An 18,980-nucleotide genomic window follows, 5' to 3' on the forward strand; every position below is an offset into this window, starting at 1 on the left:
ATGTGTGGAAGAAGGCACCAGAAACCGTGGAATGCATGCACTGTCAAACAGAGCCTCCCTCAGTTTCGAGAAGACAAACACATTGCCAATAAGTGAATTCAGATGTTTTTCTTCCACATCCAAGCCATGATACTGCAAACAGTTTAAAGGATACTCCAATATTCCACATTCTCCAAACTGTGTCAACGACCTTGACCACTTTATGACTGACGTCAGTTATGACTTTAAAATGTAACCCTGCAGCCCTAAAGAGGGACTCTGAGAGGTGAGGTTAGGTACTTACAGCCGGACCAGTCTCCCCTCTTTCCCCCCGGGGACCTTTGCTCCCAGGTGCGCCCTGGGGAAGGAAGAGCATTAGTCAAGTTAACACTGTGAGGGATAGGAGTGTCTAGAAGCCCAGAGCGACATCTGTCAGGATGCTGTCAGGATGGATGCTCTCTCCCTGGGGGCTCCGTAGTCATAACATGCAGACTACTGTAGTTTCCTTCTGGTTTGCCCTTTTAAAAACAAATAAAGGCCAAATTGTACAGTCAGTCCTGCATAATGAATATGTTTCAGAGTGAAACTGTACAGTCATAACATTTATAGGAACGTGTCAAAAAATATAATTTTCCATCGGCAGATCAAGGAATTCACTAGAACCCCCTGGCCTGCAGCAGAGAGAGGGAAGGAGTGTGAGTCCGAAGAAGCACCCTATTGGCTACAGAGTGCACCATTATTTTATCAGAGCCAAGGTAATAGGGTGCCGTTTGAGATGCAGCTGTAGAGGATGTCTTACCACTGCCCCCTGTGGTCCCTGGAGTCCTGTGCTCTCTGAGGTGCATGTGCAGGCTTTGGGGAGGGACGGGCACTTGGACTCCTCTCTCTGATAGGGTAAGGAAACAGACAGGCACAGGAGTTGGCCAAAAACACAGACCCAGTTCTCTGTGAGTCTGCAGAGATGCTGATTAAGCTGCAGGTAATCCACTCAGCCAGTCTCATGTACGCAGAATTACAGACTTCATGACTGTAAGTTTCTCTGGGTAAGAGCATCTGCTAAATGACTGAATGGAAACATAATGTAAACAGAGGCAGGCTCAGGAGGTTACAGGATAATATGGCTTATTTGGAATGATTAGATGGTATTAGTACCAGTAGTACGGTACATGTCAAGACTATACAACAGATGAAGTACATGCTCTCTAGTTGACAGCTAATATTTCACTAGAACAGCTCAATCAGACAGCTGTGTTGCATGCAATGATCCTGTGGCAATGGACATCATGAGCTTCCAGCAAGCCAATTGTTGAAAAGCCCTACCCCCTACCCAAAAGCCCTACCCCCTACCCAAAAGCCCTACCCCCTACCCAAAAGCCCTACCCCCTAACCAAAAGCCCTACCCCCTACCCAAAAGCCCTACCCCCTACCCAAAAGCCCTACCCTCTACCCAAAAGCCCTACCCCCTACCCAAAAGCCCTACCCCCTACCCAAAAGCCCTACACACATGTTTTTACATTCTGGGTGTCCAACCAACAGTGATCGTGAGGCTCTTGAAACAAAAGCTGCTTTTACTTGTTGAAACAGAGGCGGGTTCCTGGATAACTCTGGTGGGACTAAAGTGAGAAAGTCGAGGTCGAACAGGGGCTATGAGGCATAGGACCCAGGGTCAAAACACCAGAGCCTGCGGTACAGTACATTAAAAGGATCACGTGAAACGTGTAACAAGAGTTGTTATTGACAATGTCTTCATAGCTTGGCACTGTTTGTTGTTTAATGTGCGTATTGTTGAAGGTCGTTCATAGTTGTGATGCCTTTACAGTCGATAGCCGTTGCTTCTCCACCTAATGGCGAGGCGCTGGGGAAACCGGGCAGGGTAACTGCAAATCAGTGACATATACTACTTGACAAAAGGCGTTTGAAGCTGCAGCTGGGCTATTTAAACAATTATAGCAAGGCCTAATTCATGTGCTTCATAAACATCCAATGGGAGTCTTCCAAGAGTTGGAATAATTTAAGAAGAAAAAACAGGTGGCATAAAATGTTCCTGTTCTATATAGACTGAATGACTTTCCTTTTTCGCTGCCAGAAATGTACTTGGTACTGAGGCACGTTGTCATTCTACGATGTCTTTGACATATTAGATATATTAGATAGGACAACTGCATAGGGGTGGTAGAGTCAAGTTCTAATCATGCAATGCTTCGCTGCTATCACTTTTCCATAGATTAAGTGGAATGTACTGAGCTCGCTGTCTGCACACTAGTTGACCATTGAGAAAATCAGATTTCTTCTTCATGTGTTCAGGATTATGTAAGTATGTCCTTAAGAGATGTGGGATGGGTATGCATTTGTTTACTGCAATGTTAAAAGATGAGACAAGCAATAAGCATTAGAAGCATGCGTCTAATATGAACGTGCACAAACACACACGCCTGCACACACACACACAGATGCTCAACAGGAGAACTAAGGAGATGGGTCGGTGAAAATGTTAACAGACTGTTCAGAGCTTGCTTTGCGTCTGTTAAGTTGTACTGCCCGCCTCTCCCCTCCAGGGAGGTCCAGATGTAGGGTGAAGTTGTCCCTAGACACTGATCTGTGATGAATTTTGCATTTCCCCCACTAATGGGCTAAGGTTAGGATTGGGGCAGAGGAAGCTGATCCTAGATCTGTACCTAGGGAAAGCTTCAGCGGAGGTCCACTGAGGCTGCTCTTACTCACCATAGAGGGAAGGTCACAGCATCTGTCTCTGCTCGTCCAGCCCAGGGTGCACACAATATCGAACATCTGGAGCTGGAACTGTGGAACAAGGGATAAAAAGTAAAACAGTGTTAGTTACATATGTCTTTGATACTTCCTTGTCATCCAAAAATACCAACTAAGAGCATGCAGACAGAGAGCCCACAGAGAATCATATAAGGATAACTGAGGCACACTCCAATTGGGGTAAACTATGTTGGAGACAGTACGCTTCAAGACTTCCTCCTGTCATTACAGCACTCAGATACACAGGGGTACTATAACTGACTTGCTTGTAGGCTGCTAGGTCCAGTAGGTCCATATGCCTTGACGTTGTGTGACAGTTCACTTACAGTTGCACTTTTCCCCTTGGAACCAATGGACTTGGACATTTTGCCTAGGACTTGATAGCCGTCCATGGACGTGTTTCCAGCTTCCTTAATCTCCTTGTCCGCCACCTCTTGGCAGTCGAGGTTCAGCTTGACTTTGGTGGGGGAAACAAGGATGTGGAGCTGTATAGAGAAAAGATTGAGAGTTGTTACATTCTTCGTCCAGGACATACTTTCGTCTAGGACCATCTGCTTTCTATCTTGAAACTCTGCAAATCATTGGGTTATCTGGGGTTGACAACAGAGCGCAGAAAGACACAGGGTGTATGTGGATGTGTTATTTCCTCTCCTTGATGTGGTGTTCACTGACAGCCTCCAAAAGAGGTAGACCAGAGAGAAATAAAGCCACACGATTTCAACACATTCTGATAGCTAACACTCAATTCTAAGGATGTACAGTGTCCTAAAGGTTTTCTCAGGATAAGATACATGGTTCTGGTTCAAAAAGTAATCTGTACTAATGTATTACCTGTTAATTATATATATTAGTCATATAGCATGTAATATCATCAGTAAAATGAACCTGGTGTGGTAAAACACAGTAGGAAATACCAGATCAGATGTTTTCAGCAAAAAATGCTTGCTCAATGATTTATAGAGCACCGTCATCCATTCATCTCTCTCATTTACTTGTGGTCATGGGGTTAAAGTGTATGTGGTGTACACCAAGGATGAGTCTTTCCACCGCTATGTTTCCCAGAGTCAATGTATGCATTATGTTGCTATTCCTTACTCAGGTCAACCTCACATCTTCTGATGATGTAGTTTTGTGGTGTGCCATAAGAAGTGCTCCCTTTTACGCTCTCCCTCTATTGCCAAGAGGCTAGCTGCTGTTCTGTGGAGTTCATTCACATTCTTACTTAGCAGGCAACATGCTACTGTACCAAGCCATGGAGTCAGTCCCAGAGATTTGGCAACCACATGCGGTTTCATTCATTGTGGTCAATATCGTTGGAAATGTATAGCTATGTTTTGCAAACCACTAGCGGAGGAAGCTTCTATCTCAGGATTCTTCTGGGAGAGCGAGCAGACAGACAGTGGAGCACGCTCAGCAATTTATGGAAACTGTGAGTCTGTTTTGAACAGAGAGAGGGTAAATAAGGTAAATATATACCCTAAGCAAGCAACTTGGAGAAATGATCAACTCCACTCGAGGAAATTACATCATCAGACGGCGCTCTATACAGTCTCAGACAGTCTCCAGTTCAGTTTAAGCCCAGTTAACACATAACGTTCTGAGAACCATATGTTTCTTAGCGCTTGGTGAGAGCGTGGTTATCCTATGGATATTTTACATACAACCTTCCCACAACTTTCCGGGAATGGTGTAGGATAGTTGCTTGGCTTTGAAACATTCTCAGCAAAGTTAAGGAACTTCACAAAAAAACGTTATTTAGTTAGTATTTCATTACTTTAACAGAGGATTTCCTACATGTTCAAACATGGTTTCATTTCATTTTAATGTTGGTAATGTTCTATGACCGTTCTCCAACTGGTTTGATATTGGGGATGTTCTCAAATAGTTTAAAGAATGTGTTATTCTGTGGTAATTTCTGTGGCAATTCCAGTACGTCATCATAGCGTTTCCTACAGGTTTAATCATGGTTCTATTTAAAGTCAGGTTCTCAAATTATTCTGAGAACATTAAGAAAACGTTCCAATGTTGTAAGAATGTTATTTAAAAACAATTAAATAAAATCCACAAGAAAATGTTAGTAACGTTCAGAGAAAGTTCTAAGAAGGCCAGCTCTGAGTTAGACCCAGCTATTCAAACAGAGCAATAATACAAATATCTTTGTGAACAATAAAACATCTCACAGTTTAACCTGCAGAAAAGAGATGCCAAGAAGCTATAATGACCAAAAGGTAAACCCTTGGTCAAGGTTTCCCTGTCTTGGTAAAAACGTGGTGTGCAGCAAGCAGCATTCCCTCTAAGCTCACTGACGTGACGGCCACGTTACAGATGTCGGGGTTTCCCTTGACCTCCGGTCAGTCACTGGGACAGATTACACAGCACCTTCCTATGCCAGAACTTCTACCGTTCAAGTATGATTATGTCCTCTCTCTCTCGGACCTCATGCTCACCATTGTCTAAAGCATATTAGCCTCTTCATACATACGTCTTGAGGGTTCTCTACTCATTTGGACAATATACTGTACAGATGTAAGAGCTTAATTTGAGCCAATTTACTAGGGCATGAAAATAATTAATTGACATTTTTGTAGGGATGATACAGGGAAAATCAAATCTGAAATTTCTAAGTGGAAATTTCAAACTTCAGAAGCCTTTTGAAACCTAAAATACACTACATGTTTTAAATGTTCTGCATTGCAGGAAGATTCTCCTGCAACAGGGTGATCAAATTAAGAACCTACATCTGTATGGTTTTCCTTTTGTTCATTGACTCAAGCTTCCATGACATCCATATGCCTTTGTTTGAGTATTGTTTGGTATGATAGGCATAAGACTATTATTGTATTTTCCAAACACAAGACAATGGTTTTCGATAATTAATTAAACTTTTGATACGTTCAAGTTGAATGATGAAAAGCAGAGTCGAGCAGTCAGGGTATGTCAACACTAATTTATCATCTTTATGGACATGGATATTTGCATGATTCCTAACAACTATCGATCATGGTCTAAGTAACTGCTTTAGAGTTTGAATCCTGTGGATCTGGTAAACCTACTGCGAGAACCAAGCCCTCAAACTGTCATCCGAGAAGGGCATCTAGAGAAGGTTTATACAGTAGTAGCAGTGAGTTGTTGTTTTTTTACTGGTTGATAGAATGGTATTGTATTTCAACCAAATATACCCACAGGGGGCTCTGAATTCCTTCAGAATCCTCATAGGATTTGTCCTGTTGAGTAGAGCACGTCTGTTAAACCCATTTTAGGGAGTTTTGGATTGTCGCCGGTAACTAAGACCATTCAAACTTTGAGTTAGCTCTTTCCTGACTGATTAGATCGAGGTAAATCAGCCTTGCCATGAAGCAGTGCAACCTGGCTGTTTAGAAGCCCATAGCCTTCCTCAGCATAGAACACTTTCATTATTCCTGCCAGAGATGGCTACAAAAAAACAAATCAGGACATCATTCAAATAAGGGAGTGAGAGTCTGGGTTCAAGCTAGCCTGTCTAAATCATGTTTGTTTATGCTGCATATGCTGGCAGCAGGGATGGAGAAGTGGATTCTACAAGTCAACAACTCTGTAACTATTGGTCATCTGCCTCTTAAAAAGACATGTGCATTTTGCCACTCTGCAAAATACAGTTTCAACCTCTCCACTGACAGAGGGGAAATTACACTAATCAATCCCAGCTCATTACTGTCTGTCTGTCTGTCTGTCTGTCTGTCTGTCTGTCTGTCTGTCTGTCTGCCTGCCTGCCTGCCTGCCTGCCTGCCTGCCTGCCTGCCTGCCTGCCTGCCTGCCTGCCTGTCTGTCTGTCTGTCTGTCTGTCTGTCTGTCTGTCTGTCTGTCTTGTCTGTCTGTCTGTCTGTCTGTCTGTCTGTCTGTCTATGACTGGGAGAGTCACTGTGAGAAGTGTGGTTGAGGTCCTGTCCCCAGTGAGAGCAATAAACCGCCTAGTCTCCTGTCATGTGCCATCTATTAAAGGAGACTTTGCCATTGGTTAAACTTATCAGCAGTGCTAACTCTGGGTCTTCCTATCCTGTGGTTGTTCTCATGAACCAGTTTCATCATATCGCTTGATGGTTTTTACGACTGCACAAAGTTCTTGAAATGTTCAGGATTGACTGACCTCTCTTTGCTTATTTGAGCTGTTCTTGCCATAATATGGACTTGGTCTTTTACCAAATAGGGCTATCTTCTGTATACACACCCTACCTTACTTTTACCAAGGCAATTGAGATGCATTCCAGGTGACTACCTCATGAGGCTGGTTGGGAGAGTATCAACTACTTTGAGGAATCTCGGATTTGGAGTATATTTTGATTTCTTTAGCACTTTTTTGGTTTCTGCAAGGTTCCATATGTGTTGTTTCGTGGTTTTGATGTCTTCGCTGTTATTCTACAATGTAGAGGGTGGTAGAAGTGGTGAGGGACCCTGGAATGAGTAGGTGTCTCCAAACTTTTGACTGGTACTGTATTTCTTAAATACATTCTTTCACTTTTAGATTTGTGTGTATTGCTGTGAATTTTTAGATACTACTGCACTGTTGGAGCCAGGCACGGAAGCATTTCGCTACACCCTAAATATGTGTGTGACCAATAAAATACAGCATGTACACTACCAGATACAGCATGTACACAACTGTGCTGGAACACTAGGACAGACACAGCATATAGGCCTACACAACCCTGCTAGAACACTGGGTAAACCCCAGAACAGAGTCACCCCCCCCAACAGCAGCAGCAAGAATTCCCCTGTGTTTAGCTACCAGAGGCAACAGAGGCAATACTAGGCCTGCCTCCAACATCCAGGCAGAGAAACTGCAGCAGTGCCAAAAAGGAAAGAGAAAGAGAGAGAGAGAAAGAGTGAGTGTGAGAAAGAGGCAGACAGAGAAAACCTCCCCCTAGCCTCGCATTCCACTGCCTCTCTGATGTAATTGTTTAATAGCAATAGCAGTGACCCAATATTTTCCAGACTCGCGCGCCAGCAGTGACTAGCAGTGCCTTTTAATGGTCTCCCCAAAAATACTTATAGATTCTAGTGAAAATGTGCAATAGGGTTGTCCACACCACCATTCACTGCAGTACGTCATTTCCACAGCCCCCATGAGCACCCTGCTCTGACCTTATGGTGAAGGACGCATTCCCGCTGTTAGAAAAATTCCAGTAAGTACCAGAGGGGAGTGCTTCCCTATAGCTCTTAATACACAGACAGTCTACTACATGCCTATAGTCTTTAGTGGTCTCTCTTCCTTTAGGCTACAACTCAGCGACTGAACTTAATGCTAATTCAAGTGATCAAATATGGCAACACCACTGATTTCTCTGCCCCACTAGTTCCTCTTGGAAACCAACAACCAAGGAATTAGAATTTCAGTCAGCTCCAACCTATGTGGATCACTTCAGCTTGAACCAGCCATTTGATTAGCTTTAATGTCCAAAGAAACGGCTACAAGATCAATTGCCACTTTTATCTCTCGATTACTTTGAGAGGTATTGATTGCCATCAATAACAACAATCCATGCATCATGTGACATTGGGGTTTTTACAGTTTACAGTCAAAGACCATCTGCTTGACTAAGCAGACATTGTTTTGCAGCACACATGTCTGTAGCTGTGTCGGAGGTACACCTCCTGTAACATATAACATATTTGGAATGCCAGGTATCCCTTCTCAGTGTCTGTATATCCTCGGGACATGCCAAGCTTACCGCAAGAACAAAGGTGCCAGCTGTGATTGATGTACCACACCTCCATTCTTAGTTGCCAGGCCCAGAAAGTTATATAATCCAGCCATTTACTTCACTACACCCAGTATATTCCTCCAATCCCAACAGTCACGCAGACAAGCAGTCAGTGTTTACCTTGTGGAAGCTTCCATGGAAGATTCTCTTCACTTGATCATTGTCGAAAGTGACCCTCTGGATCTCCCCCCTCGTATCCTTGTTATAATACGATATAGTTTGGCTAGAAGCTGAAAAGAGAAAAACACAATTAGAGAGAGAAAGAAAGAGGTTACAGATAGGTAGGTCTCCAACGTCACATTAGGACTTGGTGTTATGCTCCTAAACTAGAAACAGGACTCCACCATCATCAATGGATAGTTTATCATAAAGCACAAACAGATATGCTTTGTGATAGCTACAACATAAAACAGCAAGGTTGGGGCTTTATAAAGGCCAGCTGAAGCTAGCTAGTACAGGATGCTGGATGTTGGATGAGGCTGTGTGTGGTTACTGAGGGAGACCAATGCAGCCCTGGGCTCTGGAGCCCATTACCATCCATGCACTGATCCCATGAGAGGATATCAGACAGAACCACAGAAAGATATCTACAGCTGCTGGATATCTTCTCCTCACAGAGCACTACTTCATCATTCCTCTATGTAGCATACTAAATGGCACCCTATTCCCTATGTAGTGCACTTCTTCAACCAGGGCCCACTATGTAGGGAATACGGTGCCATTTGGGATGCAGCCCCAGGAACCTCTTGTAACCCTTACTGTAACCCTCCACCCTCAACCCCTTCAAATCCACAACGGCAACCATTCAGCACAAGTCAAAGAGGCTAGAATGCCTTACGATCGATGGTGACCCCGACTTCAGGCTTGTCGTCCTTGGTGGACACCTGCCAGATGTCAAAGGCCTCAGTGGGTGTGTCCGGGAGGAGACGGAACATCATGATGATGGTGTAGGAGTGAGGTAGTCCGTCAGGGTGAATCTCTCTGTTCAAACCCCCACGCAACACCAACAATTAGACTGACCATTCAAAAACTACAAAATCAACTCACCATCAAAATACAGTATATATGTGATGGGATGTATAGACATTATGGACAGTATATATACAGAAATATGTACAGAAATAGTTCAATAGGATTTCATTAGAATACAGTATAGTATATTCAGTACATATGAAATGGGTAAAACAGTATTACCATGTGTTTATGTAGCACTGTGATATGGATGAATTTGTTCCTTTGAGTAAAACACAGAGGTAAAACTATGTGGAATGTTAAGCTGACCGGGGATATTTGATAGGCCTACTGTGCAGCTGATAAAGCGCTTAGAGATGTATGATGTAGGAGATAGACAGTGGAGTTGGATGTCTCTGAGCTACGTGGGCTGAGTGAAATCAACAGTATGCCAGAACTTCAGATTGAACAATATGCCAGAACTGCAGATCACTGCTTAACACTTAACAGGATGTCGTAAATCTATTGACCTAGTTTAGAGGGGAATGGGGTCTAACAGTCTGTCTGAACATAGTTGGGCAAGACGTGTCATGTTAGCAGCCTGGGCCATATCCAAGTGCCAAACAGACGTTTATACAGTTTTTACATGATGGAAAGGACCCACAAAAAAGTAACGTTCGAAAACATATAATTTCTTAATGGTTGCCTCCCTGCATTGACCTCCATCTCCTCAGTCTTCCTCCACTTGAGCGTAGACAAGCTTTCAGTCTGAGAATATCATTAGAATCTGAACAAACAGATTAGGGTTGCGAAATCACAGCAACTTTCCCCAAATTCCTTGGTTTTACAGTTTTTACAGTGGAGTTGGAAAAAAGGTTTTGATGAAAAAAATAATTGATGTTTTTATTCTGCAGATCAAATGCTTCTCTAGGTGCTGCTTTCCTTCAAAGGTCAATCAAGCCATGACAAGGTCAGCCACAGCATATGGAATGATTAGGGAACATATTAACAAATCGTGCTCAGCTAAGTATGGTTTTGAGCTAATGTTTTCCAGCATGTTTGCCTGAGGGCATTTTAATGACATGTAATTCACTAGAGATCCACAGCAAGTGCTGGCAGTTTTTGTGCTGCAACTCAATTATCCCTTAATGTTTATTAGCTCAGAAAAGCAGCGCAGACATACAACCACAAGATGTAGATTTGACCAATCCAAGCCAGAGACGATGGTAGAGTTGCACAAAATGCCTAGGTTATCCAGAAATTCTGGTTGGATTATTATTCCCTCCTGATTCCGGGAAATTTCGAACCAGGAATACCTGGGTATTTTTGTGGAAAATACCAGAATTTTCTAATCCAAGACAATGGTATCTCAGACTCACGTGGTGGGCTGGGTCAGGAAGGAGTTCTTATGGAGTCTGTAGGCTGTGTAGCTGTTGAAGGAACCAGGTTCCATAGACACTCCCTTGATATAGCCATAGGTCTTCTCTGTCAGGTTGAACGCCTCCAGCATCCTGAAGCCTAGAACACAAGGTAAATAAGTCTTATTAAGTTCTAGGAGGTTCTAGGAAGTTCTAGACAGTTCTAGGACATTCTAAGAAATTCTAAGAAGTTCTAGAAATTCCTCATATACAATAATGAGTAAATAACGCATGCTGTTTCTGCAGTTGGTTCTAATTTGGGATGCACATAATTAATCATCTGAGCATACTTACCAGGTGATGTGAATCCATTTAGGTAGATCAGGGGACAAGCTGTGAAGATAATATCAAAGATTAGCAACAGTTGAATTTGTTTCTAGATTTGACTTTCATGGGAGATAAAGTATTTAGCAGTTAGCGATTAATTTAAGTGTTATCCAACAAAAAAAAGATCCAAAAAAGCGCACATGATGTTGCGGTTTCGCAAATGAAGGTCACAAGGTTGTCTTGGATAGTTGCAAAGGCGTCGAAGTCGTCCACAACGAAGATGTGTCTGTCGCTTGGCTTGCTGCCAATGTTCTGCAGCTCAGCATAATCCACATCGGCAACACCAACCACAAACACACTGTAACCTGGAGGAGGAACACGTTCACACTTAAGCAATAAGGCCCGAGGAGGTGTGGTATATATATGGCCGATATACCATGGCTAAGGGCTGGTCTTATGTGTGAAGCAACACGGAGTGCCTGGACACAGCCCTTAGCCATGGTATATCGGCCATATACCTCAACGCCATACCAGTGGTATACGACCTGATATACCATGGCTGTTGGCCAATCAGCATTCAGTGCTTGAACCACCCAGTTTATAAACTCATATAACCAACTATGTGTATCTGTGATTCTAATAAGTTACAGATTGTAGATACTTCAATGACAACATAGACAACACAAACAACACACTCGTTCTGATTGACGTTTTGACTGGAAGATTCCTGTTCAACTCAGTAACCCTTACCAGCATGCTGCAGTGCGGCAGCGTTTTTCTTCACCTCATCCTGAGAACGACCGTCTGTGACAGCTACCACAACCTTGGGGACATTCCTCCGCATTCCATTTTCGGACGTAAATACCTTCTCCTTGACATGCTTCAGAGCAACACCTGATCAAGAACAAAGAAAGGTCAATGAGAATTACAATTTAATTAGTGTGATATCGGATAAAATTTGAATAGACAACAATGTCTACTTAGTGGATGGATCTATAAAAAAATAAACATGTTTGGCTTGCATCCATTGAAATGTTAGCCTGAATTGCCAGTCTGTTTGTGCCATAATGCCAACTCCTTGTCACTCATTATCATGGCAGTGACAGTAATGGATTTGTTAAGAGCAGACACAGATCTGGGACCAGGCTCATGGAACGTGTTGTTGTCATTGTAACGTTTACAACCTGAGACTAGTTGGTGGGTGCTGGGTTTGGGAAGAGGCTCACCGGTCTTAGTGTTTCCTCCTCTGTACTGAATGAGTTGTAGAGCAGCGAGACCGCTGCCCTTGTCCGAGTAAGAGTTCAGCCTGAACTCGGTCTTTGCTTCGTCGCTGTACTGAACGAACGACACCTGTTTCCAAAGTAAACAGACTTGAGCATTACGAGGAGTTGTAGTATGATGCCATAGCGTGCCTGATATTCTATGTAGTATGTTATGCTAAAACGAACAACTATCACCAAGTTGACTAACAATTACAGTCTTAAAAGCATATTGTAACACAATTTATTCCTCTATTTACAGCACTACACACCTGCATTCCTGTCGATCCGATGACGTCGAAGGCTCCAATCATGCTGAAGACGAACTGCACCACTTTCCGGAAGCTCTCTTCCCCGATACTCCACGAGCCGTCGATAAGGAACACCACATCTGCCTTGGCACCTTTGCACACTGATGCAGAAGAAAAACAACTCAATCAACTGCACTACATAGATTCCATGGCAGGCCACAGACTCTGAGCTGCCTGGAACACCAGGCCACAGACTCTGAGCTGCCTGGAACACCAGGCCACAGACTCTGAGCTGCCTGGAACACCAGGCCACAGACTCTGAGCTGCCTGGAACACCAGGCCACAGACTCTGAGCTGCCTGGAACACCAGGCCACAGACTCTGAGCTGCCTGGAACACCAGGCCACAGACTCTGAGCTGCCTGGAACACCAGGCATCAGAAAGAGAGTGGGCAACCTTAAAAATAAAAACGTCTGCAGGAATCTCAAAAACAAAACCATCGAGGAAAACAATGACATAATGAAGCTGTACATAGCAATTATTGTTTAATTGATCATACTTTCCTGAAAAAAAATGATCAAAACAAGAAACATTTGGTCACCATGAGGGCTGGAAATGAAATGCTCTTTAATGGCTTTCTCGCTTAGTACAAAAGAAGTAGTTGGCAAAACAAAAGATAATGTCTGCCTGATGTGGTAGAGCACATTTTTTTTATCTCTCGCAATCACGTCCTCCAAGTCTGAGTCCATAAACAGGTTTTACACAATATCTTATCAAACAAACAGCTTCTTTGGACACCTAGGTTATTCATTAGTCAATGGGTGTGTTCCATTGAAAAACCCTGGGGGTCTGTGTGGACCATGTGGACCATGTGGCGACCATTAGTTTAACACTGGCACTTAACACTCATTCTGATCTAGAGGAAATAAGTCTGCAGGTCTCTGCTTCTGCCAAATAATGAGATGTTGAGTGTTTTGCATATTCTCTAAACCTGCCTTTTTATTACTTTCACCTAATGGCACTAAAAACACATATAAATAAAACCATTCTGATGGCACTAAAAACAAACACAAATAAAACCATTCTGATGGCACTAAAAACAAACACAAATAAAACCATTCTGATGGCACTAAAAACACACAAATAAAACCATTCTGATGGCACTAAAAACACACACAAATAAAACCATTCTGATGGCACTAAAAACACACACAAATAAAACCATTCTGATAGTTCAGTGTGGTTCAGTGTGGTTCTGTTGGGTTATGATTGGTTCTGTGTGGTTCTGTGTGGTTCTGTGATTTTATTGGTTCTGGTGGATATGGTGCCATTTCTGCTTACCTGCCCATGCAGGGGGGATGGTAGGAGGTGGTGGAGGAGTGGGGGGTTGTGTTGGCGCTTCAGTAGGCTTGACCACTTTGACAAGGAGACAACAATAAGTAAAAATAGACAAGAATGGACAATTGACAAATCAACACTTAAAGTAACATTTTCAAGACTTTAGATACTCACAGGTTCTCTCCTTGGTGCCGACTCCGGGGCCCTCCAAGTTGGGGGTCTGAACGAACACGGTGGCGCTGTAGAGAGCGTCCGGGGAGAGACCCTCGAAGCAGTACTGGCTCTGAGCTGCAGTGATGGTGATCTCCTGCTGACCTTTACTGGAGGCTAGACAGAGACAGCACAAAGAGAAATATGAGACATGTTGACATGTGTTGAGAAGAGAAACATGTTGACATGTGTTGACTGCCGAGGCTGCTGCCTGAAACGTTACTCCTCATAAAAATCACAGGTCTTCTCTGAGTACGCAAACCAGAGTTAATGCCATTCAGCTGGGGTTATTTGACAGTTCTGCGGTTAAACAATAATGTCAAAATACATGTAATATCTGTGTTATCACACTACATGTAATTCAATATGAATTGTTTTGGGGAAAATGCAGACATATTTTGAGAATGTTTTTTTGGGGGTCAAATGAACCATGAGACCAAGACAACGGCCTTATAAAGTGGAATTATCCCCTCATACACCTCATACACCTCTCCTTTCTGCTTAAGGCTCCCATAGTCATTGCTTAGTCATTTTTGGTCAGAGACGTTTGCCATGATCCTCGCTCCTCCACCACTGTTTGCATTCCACTTCAGACAAACCATTGCCTCTGTCTATGTCTGATGCATCTTTAAAAGGTTGCTAGCTTCTCAAAACCTGGGGACTGTTTACCTTTGGGGAGTGCTTTCTGCAGCCGCTGTCTTTCTCACACAAGCAAAGCCTGCTCTAGTTTGGAAATGTGTCATGGGTAATGACTACCATGTCAATATTTAAGTCCTTGCGATACTGCTTCCTGTTTTTAACAGTTCATACCCCGGTTCTATGTGTGAATATGAAACAGAATGATTCAAAGGCAGACAGTAATTAAAAGGATGTCATATTTTCAGTCAGAGATACAATTAACATTTGGTGGACATGTGCTTTCAGAAAACGCCACATCATGCATTCTCCTTCGAGGGATAAACACAAGGGAGGGCTAAGGATAAACAGTTGTGTGAATGTCTAGACTCAATCTCAACACGCAGCACAGTGCCATTTCAATGTTCTGAACACAGAAGAGGGTGTGGCTCTGATCCGTGGAGGGTCTATAGCATCTCTGACTAGTGACTGTCTAATATATCATGTGTTGATGTCCCTTCAACATTCTCCTTTGTGTCTTCAGATTTTTTACATAAAAGGAAGCATATACTCATTTGGAATGCAGCAATTTTTCAGGGTAGAAAAAGTGTCTCATCTATCCTAGCTTAAAGGTGAAATCTGCTATTAATGTTTGGCTGAAACAGGAATTCATGATTATGGCTTTAAGATTGAGACTTACGGTCCAGAGGGTTGAGCTTGATCCTGTAGGAAGTGGCAGCCCTGTGAGGACTCCACTTGATGCAGAACTTGTCGAAGCCAACGTTGTAGGTCTCGATGTTGGTAACATTCAGGTAGACTGTGGAGCAGAACACAAAAAGTAGAGCTCAGACTGACTTCAAGACTGAGGCTACAATGGACCCTGGTCAAAAGTAGTGCACTATGTAAGGAATAGGGTGCTATTTGGGACTAAGCATGTCTTTAGGTTAGCATTGATGTTCAAGCAAGGTGATATTTCTGTTATTCAAACACATACGTGTTGTTCCCTGTCCTTCGAGGGCCCCGCTCATGCCAGCCCCATACTGGGCAAACACTTTGACATCGTAGGTGGTGCCAGGGAGCAGGTTCTGGAGGGTGTATGAGGTCACGTCACCCACAAATACGTCCAAGCTCTTACTCTGATCTTCTTCTGCAGGCAAAACACAACACAAACTCTACTTTACAACAGCAACACTACAACACAAACTCATAAGGTAGAGGAGAGGAGAGTAGAGGAGAGGAGAGGAGAGGTCTGATCTAAACCTGAAATCATCTCATTTGAAATGTAAAGGTGTGATTTCATGAAAATTATTCTGCATCATTACTTGTTCATTGTAATAAACTTTGGCTTTGTACTAGAAAGTGTGGTTGGTTGATATGGACAATGAAATATAAAACCCAGCATGACAAAGCATGATATTGAGAAGTCTTGTAACTCAGGGTGTTATGGGTCCCTTCTCATGACTGCACAGGCGTGGCCCAGAGTCTGACGTCATCTCACCCGCAGGAGTGTAGACCAGCTTGTATCCGAGCACTGGAGACGGCGAGGGGTCCCAGGCCACACGGAAGCGGGTGTACCACTCGTCTGAGACGCGCAGGCTCAAGGGCTCCAGCAGGCCGACTATAACAGAGGCACAGCACCAGCAGAGAGAGCAGACACATGTCAACATTCAATCAGTCACGGCAATTACTGCCAACAACAAGTGAGGCCATGACCCCATTTCCAGAATAGCTAGCCCCCAGTGCAGTAAGTCACCACATTACCACGGCATATCCTGGGCTCCAAGTCTACAGCAGCCACTATTGTTTTTCCTCCTCCTCAGTTTATGAAGACTATTGTGAGTAATACATGTGTTTAGACTGGATAGATTTTTTCATAGTCTTGCTGAGGGAGCTGAACTGGGTAGTGGGTAGGTTGGTTTGCGTGGGTGGTGACAACCCATTGGAGCAAGGCCCATCCACAGTGGTGCTTCTTTTAAAGCCAAGACATAAAGTTTCTATTATTTGTGTAACTCGGGGCAATTGTTCACCAGTCGTTGAGCCAGGCTACTGTGAATTCCCAATCTTCCGAACTCTTCAAAATGACTTTTTTTTTGGAATCGGTTGGACATAGTATGGCTCTTGTAAGTATTTTCCAGTTCTCACTCCCAGCTCAGCTCATCAGGCTTGGAAATTCTGTCCAGCTAGCTAGACCGTCAGGTGTACAGTATACTAGACTGAACACTTCCTGAACACTTTTCCTAACTGCGTTACCTGTGCGTCCGGGCCCGATCAGAGATGGCCCTGATCCATCAGCATAGATGGCTTCAACAGTTATGCTGTAGGGAGTGTCAGGAAGCAGGTTCTGCAGGATGGCATTGTTTCTGTTGCCAGGAACAACCGTCTGTGAGGAAAAGTACCACAGAGAACTTAGTCAGTTCATTAATAAAGGAACATAATTATAGAATTACTTTTGGAAGCTATGCACTAATTCTAGGCTTGCAGCAGGGAGCAAAAAAAAGGCTATTAATGAAAGTTCCCTGTCCTCATGGAACACTGGAGGGTTAGCTCTCCTGACCTTTCTCGTTTAGAAGCATTTGTTATGTCACTCAATGGTTGGCTTACTAGGGAATAATTATGCAGTGCTGCTGTGCTGCCCTAAAATGCTCCTGCTCTGTCTTTAAAGTCATTAATAATCCAATGTAATGTAACGTAATGTTTCCAGTGATAATGTTGATCTAATTGAGACTTTAATTCGTCTTACTAATCAGCAGTTATTTGGTGGAGTTAACCAAACAGACACTGAAGTAAGACTTTGTGGGCCTACAGCGCTTTGGCAGTAGTAACACGTTGAACAGTAAGTTAATGCGAGTGTGGAGGAGTGTATTTGATTTGCAACTCAGCCAAATATAAAACGAGACATGTTTAGGTCATGAACTCACTCGTCCCTCGAGTAAACCTTAAAGTTCCCTGCTACGTGAAAGTCTGTCGAGAGAGACTCTTTATGTGTACCAAATGGCACCCTATTCCTTACATAGTGCACTACTTTAGACCAGAGCCCTATGGGTGCCATTTGGTATTAAACCTATGAACTCACAAACTCAGTGATGGGGTCTCCTGTGGTGGGGGCGTAGGCGATCTTGTATTGCTGCACTGGGCCCTCCGCGTGGTCCCAAACGATGGTCAGCGTGTTGGTGGTGGCATCAAACACCCGCAGGTTCCTAGGTCCAACACGGGGCACTGCAACAGCAACAGCAAAAATACTGGGTTACACTCAAACACATGTACCTAGCAACGCTGCACACCACATGATCCTCAAAATGTTAAACAGCTGCACCACTGAGAGCATCTTGTCTGGCTGCATCACCGCTTGGTATGACAACTGCTTGGCATCTGACCGCAAGGTGCTACAGAGGGTAGTTTGTACGGCCCAGTACATCACTGGGGCCGAGCTCCCTGCCACCCAGGACCTCTATACCAGGCGGTGTCAGAGGAATGCCCAAAAACTCCAGCCACCCAAGTCATAGACTTTTCTCTCTGCTACCGCACGGCAAGCGGTACCGATGCACCAAGTCTGGAACCAACAGGACCCTGAACAACTTCTACCCCCAAGCCATAAGACTTCTAAATATTTAGTTAAATAGCTAACCAAATAACTACCCAGACTATCTGCCCTGACCCTTTTTTGACTCAGCACATACACTGTTGCTACTGTTAATAATCTATCCTGTTGCCTAATCACTTTATTTCTAGTTACTGTATATGTACATATCTACCACAATTACCTCGTACCCCTGCATATCGACCAGGTACTGGTACCCTATAGCCAAGTTATCATTACTCATTGTGTATTTACTGTTACTTTTGTTATTACGTGTTTTTATTTGTATTTTTCTCTCTACATTGTTAGGAAGGGTCTGTATGTAAGCATTTCACTGTTAGTCCACACCTGTTGTTTACAAAGTATGTGACAAATAAAATTTGATTTGACCTAGTAACCACCACTATATATAGCTATGTGTGTGTGTGTGTGTGTGTGTGTGTGTGTGTGTGTGTGTGTGTGTATGTGTGTGTGTGTGTGTGTGTGTGTGTGTACGTACTTAAATGTAGACTATAGTATAAGCAAGTATGTATGGACGCATTAGTAACACTCATTGAGTCGAGAGTATAAATGTAAACAAGAGTCGCATGAGTCAGTAGTATCAATGTAAAC

At 43.4% G+C, this 18,980-nt stretch overlaps 1 protein-coding gene across 8 annotated transcripts in view; it reads right to left on the bottom strand.

The window, feature by feature from the left end:
• The window catches only part of LOC110529470 (collagen alpha-1(XII) chain), a 102,038-nt gene that overhangs the window by 9,251 nt on the left and 73,807 nt on the right, over nt 1-18,980 (bottom strand). For all 8 annotated transcript variants that reach the window (XM_090242650.1, XM_090242648.1, XM_036984857.2 and 5 more), the window contains 19 exons: nt 17,865-18,007; nt 17,042-17,171; nt 16,290-16,409; nt 15,786-15,938; nt 15,492-15,608; nt 14,141-14,293; nt 13,970-14,044; nt 12,651-12,790; nt 12,346-12,469; nt 11,870-12,013; nt 11,320-11,484; nt 11,147-11,185; nt 10,814-10,952; nt 9,322-9,464; nt 8,604-8,713; nt 3,072-3,230; nt 2,701-2,778; nt 779-865; nt 284-337 (listed from right to left, as the gene is read on the bottom strand). In XM_090242650.1, the coding sequence (XP_090098776.1) occupies nt 284-337; nt 779-865; nt 2,701-2,778; nt 3,072-3,230; nt 8,604-8,713; nt 9,322-9,464; nt 10,814-10,952; nt 11,147-11,185; nt 11,320-11,484; nt 11,870-12,013; nt 12,346-12,469; nt 12,651-12,790; nt 13,970-14,044; nt 14,141-14,293; nt 15,492-15,608; nt 15,786-15,938; nt 16,290-16,409; nt 17,042-17,171; nt 17,865-18,007 (2,273 nt within the window). The remainder of the gene's footprint in view (nt 1-283; nt 338-778; nt 866-2,700; nt 2,779-3,071; nt 3,231-8,603; nt 8,714-9,321; nt 9,465-10,813; nt 10,953-11,146; nt 11,186-11,319; nt 11,485-11,869; nt 12,014-12,345; nt 12,470-12,650; nt 12,791-13,969; nt 14,045-14,140; nt 14,294-15,491; nt 15,609-15,785; nt 15,939-16,289; nt 16,410-17,041; nt 17,172-17,864; nt 18,008-18,980) is intronic.

The sequence above is a fragment of the Oncorhynchus mykiss genome, chromosome 8, assembly GCF_057628025.1.
Source record: "Oncorhynchus mykiss isolate SJ-2025 chromosome 8, ASM5762802v1, whole genome shotgun sequence".
In the NCBI taxonomy this organism is placed as follows: Eukaryota; Metazoa; Chordata; class Actinopteri; order Salmoniformes; family Salmonidae; genus Oncorhynchus; species Oncorhynchus mykiss.